The sequence below is a fragment of the Phaethon lepturus genome, unplaced genomic scaffold (assembly GCF_000687285.1).
Source record: "Phaethon lepturus isolate BGI_N335 unplaced genomic scaffold, ASM68728v1 scaffold13270, whole genome shotgun sequence".
NCBI classification, from domain to species: Eukaryota; Metazoa; Chordata; class Aves; order Phaethontiformes; family Phaethontidae; genus Phaethon; species Phaethon lepturus.
This window is the reverse complement of record NW_010509912.1, coordinates 26,902-43,140: the sequence shown is the minus strand read 5'-3', so window position 1 is coordinate 43,140 and position 16,239 is coordinate 26,902. Positions and strand designations below refer to the sequence as shown.

At 37.6% G+C, this 16,239-nt stretch overlaps 1 protein-coding gene across 1 annotated transcript in view; it reads left to right on the top strand.

Moving 5' to 3' along the window:
- The window catches only part of MPDZ (multiple PDZ domain protein), a 78,405-nt gene that overhangs the window by 52,109 nt on the left and 10,057 nt on the right, over positions 1-16,239 (top strand). The window contains exons 24-36 of the mRNA XM_010290825.1: positions 1,237-1,338; positions 5,196-5,358; positions 5,974-6,170; positions 8,254-8,345; positions 8,621-8,711; positions 9,053-9,133; positions 10,144-10,236; positions 10,328-10,402; positions 11,817-11,994; positions 14,314-14,459; positions 14,783-14,906; positions 14,974-15,145; positions 15,389-15,536. Of these exons, the coding sequence (XP_010289127.1) occupies positions 1,237-1,338; positions 5,196-5,358; positions 5,974-6,170; positions 8,254-8,345; positions 8,621-8,711; positions 9,053-9,133; positions 10,144-10,236; positions 10,328-10,402; positions 11,817-11,994; positions 14,314-14,459; positions 14,783-14,906; positions 14,974-15,145; positions 15,389-15,536 (1,662 nt within the window). The remainder of the gene's footprint in view (positions 1-1,236; positions 1,339-5,195; positions 5,359-5,973; positions 6,171-8,253; positions 8,346-8,620; positions 8,712-9,052; positions 9,134-10,143; positions 10,237-10,327; positions 10,403-11,816; positions 11,995-14,313; positions 14,460-14,782; positions 14,907-14,973; positions 15,146-15,388; positions 15,537-16,239) is intronic.

Below are 16,239 nucleotides of genomic sequence, written 5' to 3'. Positions count from 1 at the left end.
TAGGGAAAATGCCTGTTGACTTTGAGTGACTCTCCAGTGAAGAAACCTTGTTCATGCAGAACTCTACTTTCTCATTGCTGAAGATACTGTAGAAACAAGACATATGTTGTCTTACCAAATTACATTTCTTTTTTTTTTTTCCAAAATGATATGTGAGAGTAAATGTTTAGGGATGCATTTTCTATTTTCAGAATCGTTTAAAAAACCAAAATGTTTTAAGAAAATTTTTAGCAACAACATATATCTAGATTAAATTTCCATGATAGAAATGTATCAGTTGATGCTACAAGCCTTTCATATTCCTTTCCATTTACTATGCGACTTATTTGGCAGCAGTGTTAAACTTACAACCCTAAGACATTTAGGCAATTGCCAGATGGATACACCTAGTGCAAAAATTACTTTTAAGTATGCATGGAACAGGATTTCCAACATAGTATGAAAAATCAGAGCTGTTCCCTCTTTATTAACAGGTACTGATCTCGAGGACAGTAGAAAAATGCATAAGGATTATAAATGCTCAAATTACATCCTTTAATTTTGTCTAAATTTGAAACTCTTTTTGTGTTAAATAATAATAATGAAGTACCCTGTATTGGTTAAGGAGAAAACGAGAGAATTTAGTTTCATTAAACTAGAAATTCAGAAAATCATAGATGCATGCACACATACAAAGGGATCTGTAAAAGTTACTAGATGTGAAGTCTGTTTAGAGATGCCTAATATTACTAAACCTTCTCTTTTGCAAAGGACACAGTGAGTGTTTTACCACAAGAGGTGAATCAAATCATAAGAATTAATCTCTGATTTTCAAAATAAAACCAAACATACTGCATTATTACAAAGAATTGTTTTTATTCTAATCCAGAAAGCCACAATCTTATAATCAAATAATGTATAAGAGTATCCCGTATGCTGAGATGCTTGGACAAAATTGTACAAATGTCACGGCAAGAAAATTTTGTGTTGATCATGCTGCTGAATTCTGCACTTCATGCATTTTGTGGTCTAGAACAGGTATGAGGATTGGTGCTTTTTCTCTACACTCTGCTAAACAGAGCTGATGCAAACACAGGGCAAACAGTTTTGCTTACCTTCCCATGTCTATAGCAAAGTGCAGGAAGCGGACTGTGTTTGGTTAGCACAAACTGCTGAATAAGTAAGTTTTGTTTCATGAGTCACAAAGGACTAGTTTAAAAATGTTTTTGCTTAGTTTCTATTATGTTTTTCTTTTAGAACCCTTCCCTGCCTTTCCTGCAGAACAGTCTTTTCTGTAGATCAGCTGTCTTCAGCAGCACTAACCCGTTTGCTGATTCTTCTCAGTTCAGCACTAACAAGGTTGGATGATGACAGTGTCTGCTTTAAACTCATCAAACATTATATTTGTGCTTCTTTGCCACTAGTGTCTCTCTACATTTAAATTCTTTGGTACCAGTTTGGGTAAAATACGTGCTGATGAGAGTAGAAATTCTGTGTAGTAAATTAAAAAGACACAGACACACATGCAAATAGAACAGTTTTGCAGAAGTTAAAAAATGCCAGCTTCATTAATTGTAAGCACTAAATCTGATCTAATCAGAGCTACCAAAGGAGTAGGTTGTCAATTATGAAATCAGTCCCTGTGGTATATGTTAAAATATCCACCTGAGTGCACCCATGCCTCTCATCAGTGTGAGGTGTTTTGCTGCTGTGTACTTAATTTTCTTTTTACGTGGTTAGGACTTTCCAGCTTTGAAATATCTTTTTTCTTTTTGCATGAAAAAAAAAAAAACAACATTGGCAGCTTTTGTTTTATGATGCTGAATGCATTTTCCCTCTGCTTCTTGAAAATTCTTTTAATGCACCATGAACAGGATGCTGACATCTTTGGAAATATGAAAAAGGTTAGATTCTTTTTTTTTGTGGTTAGTACTTGCTGCATGTTATTCATACTGGGAACAGAATTAACCTCTAACACAATAATAAATAAAGGCTTAATTCTTATGTGCATGCATTTCTGGTTTAATAAAATAATTTCTAGCTGGTAATACGTTTTGGGAGTGATTGTACCCTTTGTCTATTTCCCCATGTTGTCAAATAGATCGAATGTACAATGAACACTTACGACATGATATATGGTGTATAATTGCATGTGTGTTTTTCAAGTCTGTCTTTGTTTTGTTACAGTTCTGAAGAAAGGCAGTAGAAGTGTAACATAAATGATGACTTGTATTTTCTATGTTTTCAAAAGTATTTTGGAAAAAAATTGCACATATTTTTAGAGAGAACCTAATGTTTTGCAGTTTCTGCATAATTCCTTTTTTAACATAAGAACGGCTTTTTGTCATCTCTGCGTGATTCTGCTGAACTGTAAGGTTCATGTACAGTAAGAAACTTTGCTGAGTCATGGTCCTGAGTAACCGCCTTAAGTACTTCATCCATTTATAAAAGGACTGAATATTGCTGGAGCTAGTTAAATAGAACTGTAATTGAAAATGAGTTATTCATTAATAATGCTGTGTATTGACAAAGGTTCTGTAACATGTGGATTACTGTTTTCTGTTACTGTAGGAAGTATCGAATCCAATTAGGGCTACCTTCCGTTGTTCCCCAACTAACCCTTTTGCTCCTACACCATTCAAGGTTTGTCTGGATTCCAGTGAATGGGTCCCGCTGTATGCGTGCTGTATGTTTGTACATGGCCTGTGATACCTTCTGGAGTACTGCTGCTTCCTCTGCGTTTGCCTCCTTTGTTGAAAGTGATACTGCTCCAAACTTACTGCCATTTCTCGTATTTGCTTGGCTGGGGTGACCTTGGTAGGCAGATGGGTTCATGCACTGTCTGATGCTTTGCATTTTAAATGAAATACTGTGCCATGGCACACTGAAAGTATTTCATGAGTTAAAGCATTTTAGTTTTTTGTCTGTGGCCCGATTCAGGGAGCAAAAGTCTTATGTGTGTGTAAACTGGGGGGGCCAGCGTCTGCTGCTGGTGGTGCATGTGTGGCAGGCTGAGATCTGGAGGCAGGACGTGGTCCTCTCCACCCAAATGGCATTGTAACACCCTTTTTAGCCTTCTCACAAAGGAGACTTGCTTTTACTTTCATTTGAACATTTCATTAAACGTTAGACATGTTCAGTTTTATGTACCTGTGCACAGAGGTACAGAAAGAAGCATTTTGTCAATCAGATTATGGTGGCCACAGTTTGTAAATGCTGATATGTCAGGATGTAGCCGTACATCCACACCTTATACATCTTCTAGAGGTCCTTGTCAGCAATTTTTTGTTCCTTTTTTTTTGGTGATGTTTTCTTGAATTTTGCAAATTTGTTGGACACCATCATTTATAAAGAGTACCACTAAAGCGGTACATTAATTTTGGTTTTAAAACACAGAGGCTACTGTAAGGTCTGCTGATTTGGTCTGCTCTCAACACTGTTATTTCCTCATTTTTTTCTGTATGTTACGTAACTTTCTAGTTAAAACTCTAGGAAGCACTCTGAAAAGTCGTGTTTCTAGAACTACGCTCCCCTTCAATGCTGCTTGAGGTAGAGATCTGTCACCAACATTTCTGCTTGGAGGATACATGAGTTTTTGATTATGAAAAGTCACTTCGAATGTTATTAAGTAGTATTTCCCCCCTACTCTGATTCTGATTGGTAACAATGTCTTTGCTAGAATCTTGCTGCTTCAGTTGAGGTTTATGTCTGCCCTGTAATTCAAGTTTTAGAGTAATAATTTGCCTAAACTGTAGATAATTCATACAGGAAGTTTAGTGATGCAAGGTATCATCTCAGCAGGATGGCATTGTCTTATATTTGAAGCACAGATCGTGTGACTGATACACAAAAAATCATACAGCATTTATATGATTTTTTTTATAAAAACCATTGGCTTGGGTGCCATATTAAAACTTCCCACACTTCTGACATTTAATGACTTCTTAGTTAAGCTCCTAGAACAAGTTTGTGAATGAAAGAAAAATCTTTTTCAAGCAGAAGCAGATTGAGGAAACTGAAATAGGGAACTTGCCTTTTCTTTAAATCTTTGGAGTATACAGAGAATAAAGGTAACTTATTTTCCCTGAGAGATGGGAACTTTCTTAAATCTCAGTAAGACCTAAATTGGTAATTTTATAGTTTTTTCAACACTCTCAATTTAAAGCGGATTGAAGTCTTCCAGGGTGTATATTGTTACCCATTTCACTGTTGCCTCTGATGAACTTTTGCTAATGGAGGTAATGAAAGCTGAAATGATGAGAATAGAGCTATGAAGCTAGGGCAACACCTGAAAATCCTAGTGTTGGGCATGCATAAGCTTCAGAATGATGATACTCAGATACAAGTTTCTTGCCTACATGTTTACTCTCGGCAAGTCAAAATGATATGAATTACAAACTCTTAGCCAAACCCCTGACCAGAGTCCGTGTTCCTCAAGGAAACTGACTTGAATGGAGGCTTGCCAGATTGTGGATTTGGGCATTTAACCATTATATTGCAGTAGTCATATGTTTATACTTTTTAAATTTTTGTGAATATAAATAGATCACATACCTCAAACCAAAAGTATTTTTCTCCTTTGTCATTTAATCTGTATCCTCCATTATTTTATCTTCCCTGTGCGGTTTATAGGAAACCAGTAAATAAACAGGAAAAGTTTGGTTACTGTGGATTTCTTCAGTTATCATCTGTTTAATGTTGTTTTTAAGTTGTCCTTTCAGTTAATACACCAGTTATTTTCTTTTTTCTGGAGGCATTTCTGAAACAAATTCTTTGTTTCCTTTCCCTTTCCTCCTATTTGGCTTCCAAAGCATATGATAGGAAGAAATTATATGCGGTGGCTTTTAAAAATAAAATAAAATGGAAGTATTTTACAAATATGTCATAAAAAAAATCATTTGAGTCTTTGTAAGAGACTTTTTCTGAAATGTAAAGTGGCACATAAAACTTTACTGAATTGGGCTTTTATTGTGAGATCTGTTTGCTTCCAAATACATTTTGGAGTGATGTTATCTCTTACCTTGCCTGGTGTTTGTTTCTATCTTTGATCTCTTGCAGCCTTTCTGTGCCGTGTTATTAATTTAGAATTCCAGCTGCTTGGTATTTAAACTTCAAAGTCATAGCCATTGATTGCCATTTCGACATTTTTGTATACTAGTTTGCCCTACATAGAGTCTGCATCTGCTTAGCCACTGCATTTTTCTTATTCTCCACAGGCATTCGATCAGTCTGATTTAGAGACAGAAAAGACTTCGCTTTGTAACTTGCCTGTGCCCCCTCCTTCAGCATTTTCAGGAATGAGCTGTGATGTTGCACAGTCATCTTCTAGCAGGGTCCCAGAGGATGTGGAGAAGGAGGATGAGTTCGGTTACAGCTGGAGTAAGTTTATCCTTTGTGATAATGTCTGAAATATTCAGTGTTGAAATAGCACTGTAGGAGAAGGTATGGGGGGGGTTCCAGTTTGAACTACTTCATTCTCATGTGCTTTGTGGTTTGGGTGTTAAGTGTTACTGTCAGCTTTCAGTTGTGCTTGGTCAGATGCACATGGTGAAATATAAAACTAATTTGTTCTTCTTCATTGCACTCCAGTCTCTGTTTTCCTCCATGGTCCAAACTCACTATTTCACGTGTAGGACTACTTGAAGAATTTCAATGTACTCTAGGTAACTAATGGCAGTGATTGATGTGATAGCTTCTCTTACGTGAAGGTGTTGCTGGAGGGAATATTACTGCTTTTATGTGTGAAAAGTCATTTTTTAAAAGATGTTTTAATGTTTTCCAAAGTTAGAAGGAAAACAAGGAACTAGAAATACTGTTATAAATCACCTAAGGCTGAGCTTAAAAAAATATGTGGTGTACACCTAAAATTTTCTCATCCAGTTTGGGATTCTTCTGTCAGTTACCACCTACTGGACCCTGATCCTGAATCTCTAGGTGACTTGTGAAACTTTCTAATGTAAACCCAACCTCTGCTGCCCACACTTTTACATTTAGAAAAGATTGTGCAGCGCTATGGAAATCTGCCGGGGGAGCTACACATGATTGAGCTGGAAAAAGGAAGGACAGGTCTGGGACTTAGTCTTGCTGGTAACAAAGACCGATCCAGGATGAGTGTCTTTATAGTGGGAATTGATCCAAATGGAGCAGCTGGCAAAGATGGCAGGTTACAGATTGCAGATGAGTTACTAGAGGTGAGTTTTTATGATTTATACTGAAACCCAAACATACTGACTTAAAATGCACTAGAATATTAGGTTCTTGCTGCTATATAGATGTTCTTCAGTGGACTTCAAAATCCCCAAGTTTTCCAAGTTAATATCACTATGCTACCAGATTTTCATTCTGGTGTATGCCAAATAGTTGTAGCTGGGATTTTTTTTCCTAGTTATAGTAGTAGTAAGTAAAGGTGTCTGTGTGTATTTAAAATGGATAAAGATGAGGGCATGACAGCAATTTCTGGGTTATGGAGAGGTATGGAAGGGCAATGCATTGCAGACCATGGAAAATACTGTAAGTCCTTTAGTCCATCCATCTGTGGAGTGCTCTAGACTTTCTAATTACTACTCTGTCTACTGGAAGTGTGATAATACCAGAATATTTTTATGTTGTGTAACATATAAAATGGAAGTTAAATCAGGGAAACAGGAACAGATCCATTTATATTATGGATGTTTATCTTATGACACATTTGGTCTGTTTTCTTGTGGCTTTGTGGAGGGACCCAATCACTGAACGTGCAGCTAGCATTCCCAATACGTATATGAGCATGATTTTCATATCACCACAGTTCAGCTGATGGTACTTGCAGATGTATTCTCTGCTATAGCATTTCCCATTCTTTCTGATAGCAGTAAGTAACATTACTCTCAAATAAATGCTTTCTGTTAACTTCAAAACTGTATGTGGAGATGTTTGAGGATGCACTGGAGAGATGATACAGAAAGGGAATAGCGAAACTGAACAAAGCTTGAGGGAGACACTGAGAGAGTGGATGATGTAAGTTGGTAGTTGCAGACTAGGAGAGTAACTAATGGATTTGTGGCACTGTGGACCTAGTCGCAAGGAGGGACCTGTTAGTTGCAGAGTCCAGTGTTATCTGCTGGGTGGTTCTCTTGAATCAGTTAAAATGTCTGTTTTTAAAACCTTGACGTTGCAGATGCTGAGTATCCTCAGAACACATTGAAGCACATCTGCCTGAGTCTGCTCTCATGTGATTTCTTACTGTCCACTCTGTAAGCCTGCAAACTGATGCTAAGAGATTGTCTCAGTCTCTTCTGAGAGGAGACACCTGCACTTGCTCCTTATGTTCCTTAGGGCAGGCTGAGCCCCATCCCACAGCTGACAGTCTGTCTGTGGCTCTTCATAAGGCCATGGCAAACACTGAAAGCAGTGCTGCATCTGGATAGTCACCTCCAGTGTAAATGATAGGGCTCAGTATCCCTGTGACCATGCCTGGTGGACGCAACCTGTGTGGAGCTGAGGGGTTTCTGTTATGCTCAACCCTCAGTTCAGTGTCTTGTGGTTATTGCTCACTGTTTGCTGCTTTTCTAGTTCTATTAGTACTCCCTTGGTGTGTGTTGCATTATTTTCCCTAGTGTAGGTCCAAGCTGTCCTTCTCCAGTCATTTCCCCTTTCTTAGAGTGGACTTCTGCATTGTAGTTTTCCATTTCCAAGAACAAAAGCAACTAATGAAATGTGAACAAATACTGGCCTTATTCTGCAAATCCACACTGATACTTCTAATCATATCTGAATCGTAGGAGCTTCAAGCGGGTTCAGTGAGTCTATTCCACCAAACAAAGACAAAAATTGTCAGGTCAAACCTTCAGATTGCAAATTCACCGGTGTTCAGACTCCTGTGTATCAAGTGCCCAGTTCAGAGCTGAGATTTGGTAAATAATAGCAATCTCATTGCTGGATATACGTGATTCATTTATTTGTTATCGTTAGAATTTCCCATGGCCCTGCTTTGTCACAACACCAGTCATGAGGTGATCAGTGGCAAGTGGAAATAGATTATGTGCCAAGTCAACCCAGTATAACTCAGAGAACGACATTTTTAGCACTGTGACAGTGTTCATCTGAAGTTAAACGATAAGGAATTTTTTAGTGGAAAAAGAGAGTGAAAGTGGGACACAACATACTCCGTTATTATAATACAATTGTTGCTTTAGCCAGTGGTGTGGGATAATGAATTTTTTTTTTAAGGGCTTAAAAATTAGTTTAAGGGAATTAAAATATTTTGAGAAATAATTGGTACCTTCCTTTATATAGATAAATGGGCAAATACTCTATGGAAGGACTCATCAGAATGCCTCCTCAATAATCAAATGTGCACCATCTAAAGTAAAAATAATTTTTATCAGGTAAGTTCTGGTTAAAGATTTGGCTAAAAAGTTTAATGTTTAATATGTTCAAGTTTTGCACAGAGTGTTTCTTTTTTATTTTCAATTTTGGTAAGGTAGAAGTGTTTTTGAACCCAGTTCATAGTAGTTGTTAAGTATGTCTTGAGTTTTCTGGTTTGATATTTGCATTGTGAGTGCCAGAAGTAAAGTAAAAGTGCTAGATTCAAACTTGTTCTAAGAAGTATGGTGGTGTATTACCACATTCTTACTACATTCTTTAACTGAATCTATTACAGAAGTAAAGATGCAGTAAATCAGATGGCTGTTTGCCCTGCAAAGTCAGTAGAGGCTTCACAGTGTACTTCAGGGACACTTCAACGTCAAGAGGTAAAGTAAATTTTTTGTTTTCCCCGTTTGACTGAGATACTAACATTGTGCTGGATAGAAGAGTGCCTTGTCTGGTTATCAAATACTACAAAAGAAAAAGAAATCCAAGGGAAAAAGAAGTGAGATTTTAGTAAAGCTGTTAACTTAGTTCAGCTGTGCTCAATTCTGTTTTATTTTATATTAATCTAAACTATGAAGTATATCTAACATCCCTGTGAATTGGGTTATAGCAGTTTAATCCAGAAAATTATCAGACCCGCTTTAAATGTTTGTGTGCTAGTTTATTTTGATGCAAAATGTTGAATGTAGTTGTTCACAGTTATGTTTTCATTTTCTGTTAGATTGATATCAGTGCTGCAAATTCCAGTGCTTGTTTTGACTTCAGTTCATGTAAAAACCTTCAGTATGTTGAACTCCCTAAGGTATGTGCTGAAAATTAAATTTACATCAGCCACATTTGTATTCACTAGCTTGCTTTTTTGTAATAGAGTCCCTCATATGGCAGCCAAACTTTGTTTCTTACTTACTGGAAGTCAGAATAGAGATTTCTAGACATCTTCTCTTCCTATTTGTGAACGGACACCAAAGTTTTCCTCATGCAGTGACTGTCTTTGGCAACCTCATGAGTCTCTTTAACTTCACATAAATTTGCCAATTGCCCTGTGTCTCTTACCTCAAAGTAAATGAATTAGCAGATTATAAGCACCAAATCCCCCAAACAACATAGATAATTAGTTGAAATTTTGCAGCTGTGAGAAAATGGCCAGGTGTTCTGTAACAATGAAGCTGCCAAATGAGGGTGGAAAAAATGCTGTTCCTGCTTATTGGCATGGAGGAGATAGTTGTATTCAGTGGACATAAGGATAGAGACTTGCGGACTGTTGGTAAATTTTCTTCTTGGAAGGCATTTAGCCTTCCATTATTAGGCAGGAGAACATCTTACAGATGATGGTATCCAGATGATTTAACTCTAGGTGACAATATTAGGGAAATTTCACTTTGCCACAAACATTTACTAATCTCACGGGAAGAGCATGCATTTTTCCGTCCTCTCTATTTTCCACTTCTGTGAGTATTTTTTCTGTGGTTTCAAATAATGAATTCAAGCTATATCATGAAGTTTTATTTATCTCAGTTTGTGGTTTCCAAATGTTTTGTGTTTCTTACCCCTATTACGAATTTAACAACTGAATCACATAAAGGGGGTGGATTTGAATTTAGAAATGTTTCAGATTTATCTTGGTAGCCAGTATACTGTTTATAGGTGGGCAAATCTATTTCAGAGATAGATTAGTTTAAAACAGAAGTATTGATGCATTGTGAAAACCGAAACTTGTGTTATGTTTGCAGGCTTCACTAGTCTTTAGTGAAGGTGTTCTAACATTTTGATAAACACAGTACCTAACCGTTTGCATTTTTCTGTTTGCCCCAGGATCAAGGAGGCTTTGGAATTGCCATTAGTGAAGAAGACACAATTAATGGGGTGGTTATTAAGAGCTTGACAGATCATGGTGCAGCAGCAAAGGTGTGAGAACATTTAAAACCCAAATGGGGAATGAAAATATTTTTTGGAGTAACAGCCGTAGCTCATATTTTTTACTCTGTGTTGTTTCCAGGATGGACGAATCAAAGTTGGAGATCAGATCCTGGCAGTGGATGATGAAATTGTTGTGGGATATCCAGTAGAAAAGGTATATCTGAAGTGTCAGGAATGTTGCAGAAATCACAGCTCTTAATGTAGGAGGTGATTGTGTCTTAACAAACCAGTGAGGTTTTCGTGACTATACTCTGACTTCATTTTCAAAGCTGGCTAAAGAACAGAAGATCTGTAGGCATTGTCTGAATAAGGAGAGAATAAGCTAAAGCCTGAATTTAAATCTCAGCTGCTGTTTTACATTTATGCACTACATGAATCATCTATCTCTGTGCTACAAATGTGTTTTTTTTTCCCCTGTGGTTTAGATGTGATGACTGAGAGGCACTTAATTGTGGGGTAAAAGCCATGAACTATAGCTCAGTAATGACTCTTCATAGCTAGTCCACTTTAAAAGTATTAGAACCAGTAAAATTAATAAGTGTAAATTTACATGTGTGAGTTACATCAATGGCAAATCAGTTCATGAACTGTGCTTATACATGGGGAGTGTCTGTAATAACACCTTCGTTATATTCCAAGCCTGATATTTCAACCCATTGGAGAAAACGATCTCCATGCCTAAATAACAGGACTTATTTCTAACTTCTAGCTCTGCGAACTCAGTTTGGGTTCTGTAATGAATCAAGGAGGGCTTTTTTTCTGCATCTGTCTTTCTACCGAGAAAAGTGATTCTTTAGGCATGAGAAAATTACTTTTTGTTTGTTAGAGGGCAATTAGGAGAGCATCCATCTTACTCTTTGATGCGCTGCTCTCTGAAGCACTGAATGAGTAAGAGATAGTAAAATGGTCTGCAGAGACACAGGTAGGCTTTGGAAGAAGAAACAGATTGAGTAGGTAATTTCTGAAAATACTTCTAGTTCTACTTAAATGTAAAGTCTTGGGAGGATTTGGTGTCTTTTCTGTGAGGTGACAATTAATTTTGAAGGTTTTTCAGTATCCCTTTAAAGTAGATTTTGTGTTATACCCTAGTGTCCTTCTCTCCCTCCCGTAGTTCAGATAATATTTTTAGATTTTTTCTTCCAGCTATGCATCTGATTAAGGAGCTAGAATGGCAGTAGCACATTTATTTAAATCAGTAGATGTTTTGGCATTGACTTGTGTAGGATCAGATTTGGGCTCCACCCAAGCATTAAAAGACAATGCTAGTTTTCTGATTTTTCTAATTGCTATAAACATAGTATTTTGTCCAGAGAAGCCATTGAAAGACTGTCACATTCTCATCTGGTATAGTTTGGTGAAGGTTCATGGAAGCTACTTGATTAACAACAGCCAGATCTGGCCCACAGTTAACTCTATTGTGGTTTCTTATAAAAAACATCAGTATTTGTTCTTGTTCATTACCAAGAAAACTTGCAGGATTGTGACTTGTAGCTCCAGTTTGCAGGACAGTTCTTCTGCTTTTATTTTTGTTTTACAACTCTTCACCAGCTTTTCTCTTTATCATTCAGTTTATTAGTCTCCTGAAGACATCCAAAAATATGGTGAGGCTTACAATCAACTCAGCAGAGACGGATAGCCTGACTGCAGCCCCAGTCCCTTCCAGCACTGCCCCAGCAGAGAGGAGGAATATGCAGCCACCAGCAACTGTCCCCTCTTCTAACTCACCGGAACCAGAAGCAGTGAAAAGTAAGGTTCTCCTTGTGTGTCTGTCTTCACTGGGGCTGTGACATAAAAATGAAGACCCAGCTTGTAAACAAGTTTTCTCTTCTTGGATACACTCAGCTGTCTTCTACATTGCATTGTCTAGTGCTAATTTTCAGATTACATATCCACCTAAATAAAGCAGTGAGGCTCCACACATCTTGCCTTCCCACTTTTGTAAAGGTGGGAGGATGGAGGGATTTCCTTCTCCCTCCCAAGGCTGTGCAGCAGGTGCCTTTGTCATGGTTGTCTAGAACTAAGTGGGAGGCATTCCTTTAAATGAGAGAGAAAAGTCATGTCATGTTTCCTAAAACAGGGGAATGGCTGAGACTGTCTTGCCATTTATGACTAGCAATGTTTGACTCTCCCCCTTTAGAGTGGAGAGTTGAGATGTGACCAATTGATGATGGTTATTGGTTAAGCAGCACACTAAGAAGCTAATAATAACTTAATTGAGTAATGCACACATCACAATTTATATGTACGTCACTGCAAGTATTACTGAGTCATGTTTTTATTGCTTATTACTAGCAGTAGTATTGATAAGCAATTATACTACTATAAAGAAATCTTAAGAAACAGACAGGAGACCTACTAGGTAATAATTCTGTTGTCTTCCCTTCTGCATTTAATTTTAGCATAAAATCTATTGCTTTGTCCAAGTCTATCCTTTCCGTCTCCACGCTGTCACAGCAAGTCTTAGGGATAAAGACCTGATGGAGATTTCAGCGATGCTCCCTCTAGCATCCTGCAGATTTGCAGTTGCAGCTTGGATTCACTACCATTTACAGACATCCACAACCCAACTGTTGGAAGATCTCCCTCCTCTTGGTTCTTCACCTGATTTTACAATTTATTCCCCCGCTTTCTTTTACCAAGGATCTCTACCCAACTTTGGTCTTTCCAGCAGCACTATGTAGGCAGTTTTTGGCCCAGTAATGATGCAGCTATCTAGATGAGGCACCCTTGCACGCCAAGACATCTTTCCAATTCTTCAGTCCATGTATTCCATGTGCATTTTATTCTTTCTGGACAGAGTTATTATACTTAAGCCTTGACTCTCCTACTTAGCTCAAACTTAAGTATGAGCAGTTGCTTATCGTACACACAAAGAATTTGCATAACAGAGCAGTAGAGTAACCTGTTCTGTACTTGCACAGAAGCTTTACCCTTAAAAAGTCTTAATTGCCTTTCTGGTTCCCTTCAGAGGCCAAGACTCTTAGTTTTGAGACTTACTGTTCCTGTAAGACAGTATATCTAAGTATATAGATATTTCTATGTCTATAGAAATTTCTGAATGGTCAGGTCCTCTGGTAGTTTCAGTGGAAATTCTTTTAATCAGTGCCCCGTTTAAAGTGCCTCAAAAGCATTTAGATGCCCATTTTTAACTTTGGAAACACTGTAATTTTGGTGTTTCATTAAAGCACAGAAGCCATCAGTGACAGAGATAATCTGAACATCCCAGATGTTTTGATTGCTGATTTTTCCCTTTAGTCACTACACAGTATCTCCTCCTAGTATTTTTTGACTTTTTTTTTTTGTGTGTGAAGAGTACAGAACATACTAAAATACTGAAGTAAAGATCCATTTGTGACATACCAGAGATACTGAATTTACAGATAAATTGCTATGTAAGGATACCATATATATTTGTACTATGAGAATATATATTTACACCACAAAACTTACTGCTTCCAAAAGCTGTGTCAGTGGCCAGTTAAAAGTTGGACGGGTGTAAAAAAATTCTTTTTGAGGGCCACTAAATATAATGATATATATAAAAACTTTGACTTGACCCCGGATTGCTGGACTTGCGAAACCACTGTATTTGATTCATATTTAGCATTCTTTCTCATGATACAGAACTGAGTCTGAGATGGAATATTTAGTTAGATGGACCTTGACTTGACCCATTGAAAAAGTGCAGGGCTGATATCCTTGAATCCATGTATTTAATACATACTCTGTACTTCATTTATCTCTGATCTACATTGTATAGTTGCTGGTATAGATGTTTAAATCAAATTCTATCCTAAATAGAATCTGTTGTGTACAATAGCTTCTTTGGCTGTCCAGACTGTGATCCAGGTACTTAATGGTATATAAAAACTGGACAACTGTGATTAAAACTACAGTGCAGTACTTTTCTGAGGGGATGGGAGAGTTGGCAGCATCATTCTCTGTAGGTCAGCTTTTCATCTGTTGCTGGAGTCCTATCAGTGGACTCTCAAAATGCTGTTTTAAGGTCACTTTTCTAATATTGAGCCCTCTTACTGTAACTGGGATGTATAATTGTTGTTTTAGACACAAGCAGATCTTCAACTCCAGCCACATTAACCTCTGACCCAGCTACTTGTCCCATCATTCCTGGATGTGAAACAACCATTGATATCTCCAAGGGGCGGACTGGTCTTGGTCTGAGCATTGTTGGAGGAGCAGACACTTTGCTGGTTGGTTGGAAAAATATGTGTGTCACTCAAGTGAAATTATGTTAATGAAATTAAAATGTCTGATAGAAGAGATTTTTTCTTAATTTGTTTCTGTAATATTTATAGAAACATACCAAAGATACCAGTTCAGGGAAAAAAAAAAAGAAAAAAGCACTTTCGAAAGTATAAATGAACTTCTTAAATATTGTGGCAATTGTTCATCATACATCTGACTGTTTTGTTTATCACTGATAAATTATAGTAGGAATTTTCAGTTGCTCTTGGTTCAATGTAGGGGCACGTTCTTTCAACATGCAATTTATTTTTGTTTTATTTACCCGCAGGGAGCAATTATTATCCATGAAGTATATGAAGAAGGAGCAGCATCTAAAGATGGGAGACTGTGGGCTGGGGATCAGATATTAGAGGTGTGGTGGTTTCTTTGGTCATTTTTTTCGTCATTCGCTAGCTAGGCATCTTCTGTTAGTCTGATGGAAGGTCCTGCACACTTTATCATTGTATGCTTTCATTGCAGGTGATACACACGATGAAGCAATAAATGTCCTCCGGCAGACTCCCCAAAAAGTTCGTCTGACTGTGTACAGAGATGAGGCCCAGTACAAGGAGGAAGACATGTATGATGTACTGAATATAGAGCTCCAAAAGAAGCCTGGCAAAGGCCTTGGACTGAGTATTGTTGGGAAAAGGTATGAATGTACCTGGAGAGTCAGTGTCTGGGACACGCTCATGTTTCTGTTGGGATCTGGTGCTCAGATTGAGTGGGCTTGAAGGCCATATATGTAATTTTTGTACCTAAGCTAACTGGTCATTCCTAGAGGAACATGCGCAGCGTTACTCAACAGAAAAATGAGACAATTATCTTCCCAATAGCAAGCCATAAAAATGGCCCTCAAACAATGCTGTAATGCAAAACCTATGTGTATTTGCAGAAATGATACAGGGGTGTTTGTGTCAGACATCGTCAAAGGAGGAATAGCAGATACAGATGGGAGATTGATGCAAGGAGACCAGATATTGACAGTGAATGGAGAAGATGTTCGAAATGCTAACCAGGAGGCTGTTGCAGCTTTGCTAAAGGTATTGGGAAAAGAGAAGGTGGATAAAAGTGAAGAATTGAGATCCAGATTTTTTGAAAGCTGTAGTTTTACTCAGAGTGAGTTCAGATTGTTATTGAGATGTCAGTGAGAATAAGCTGTGGATCCAAATTTACATTTCCTAAAGTCTAGAGCATTCAGATTTTGATACTTTGCCTGATGAAAATGGGAGTAGTGATGGTGCAGCGTGCCATATGTTTATAGGGCAGTAGAATACCGTTGCCTGGAATAACCTAAAACTTAACACTGTATTTTCTCCAACAAACTGATAACTGGTTAGCTATCTCACATTTTTAAGAAAGATACGGAGAACTGACTTTAAATGATGGATAATTCATCAGAGCAGTTGTTCCAAAATGTGATTACTTTCATAGTTGATAATGTTTGTCTTTTTCCTGTGTATGTCTGTTGTCACCTTACATCCATTAAATACTATAATGCATTTTTTAGTGACCAAGGCACATAGTATAAGAAATTGATTTCTCACAAAGATGGCTGAAGTAAACTCCTATCTGCAGCTCTTGGAACCAGAATTTCTTGTCTCAATAAATTTTATGCTTCTGATGTCCTCCTCCCATTTCCAAATCAGAATGAAGTCAGATACACAACATTTCCTGTGGTTTGATAGGAAGTCCAGCTGGTCAGCCAGCTTGTCTGTTTCCCATCCAGGGTTTTGAGACATTCCT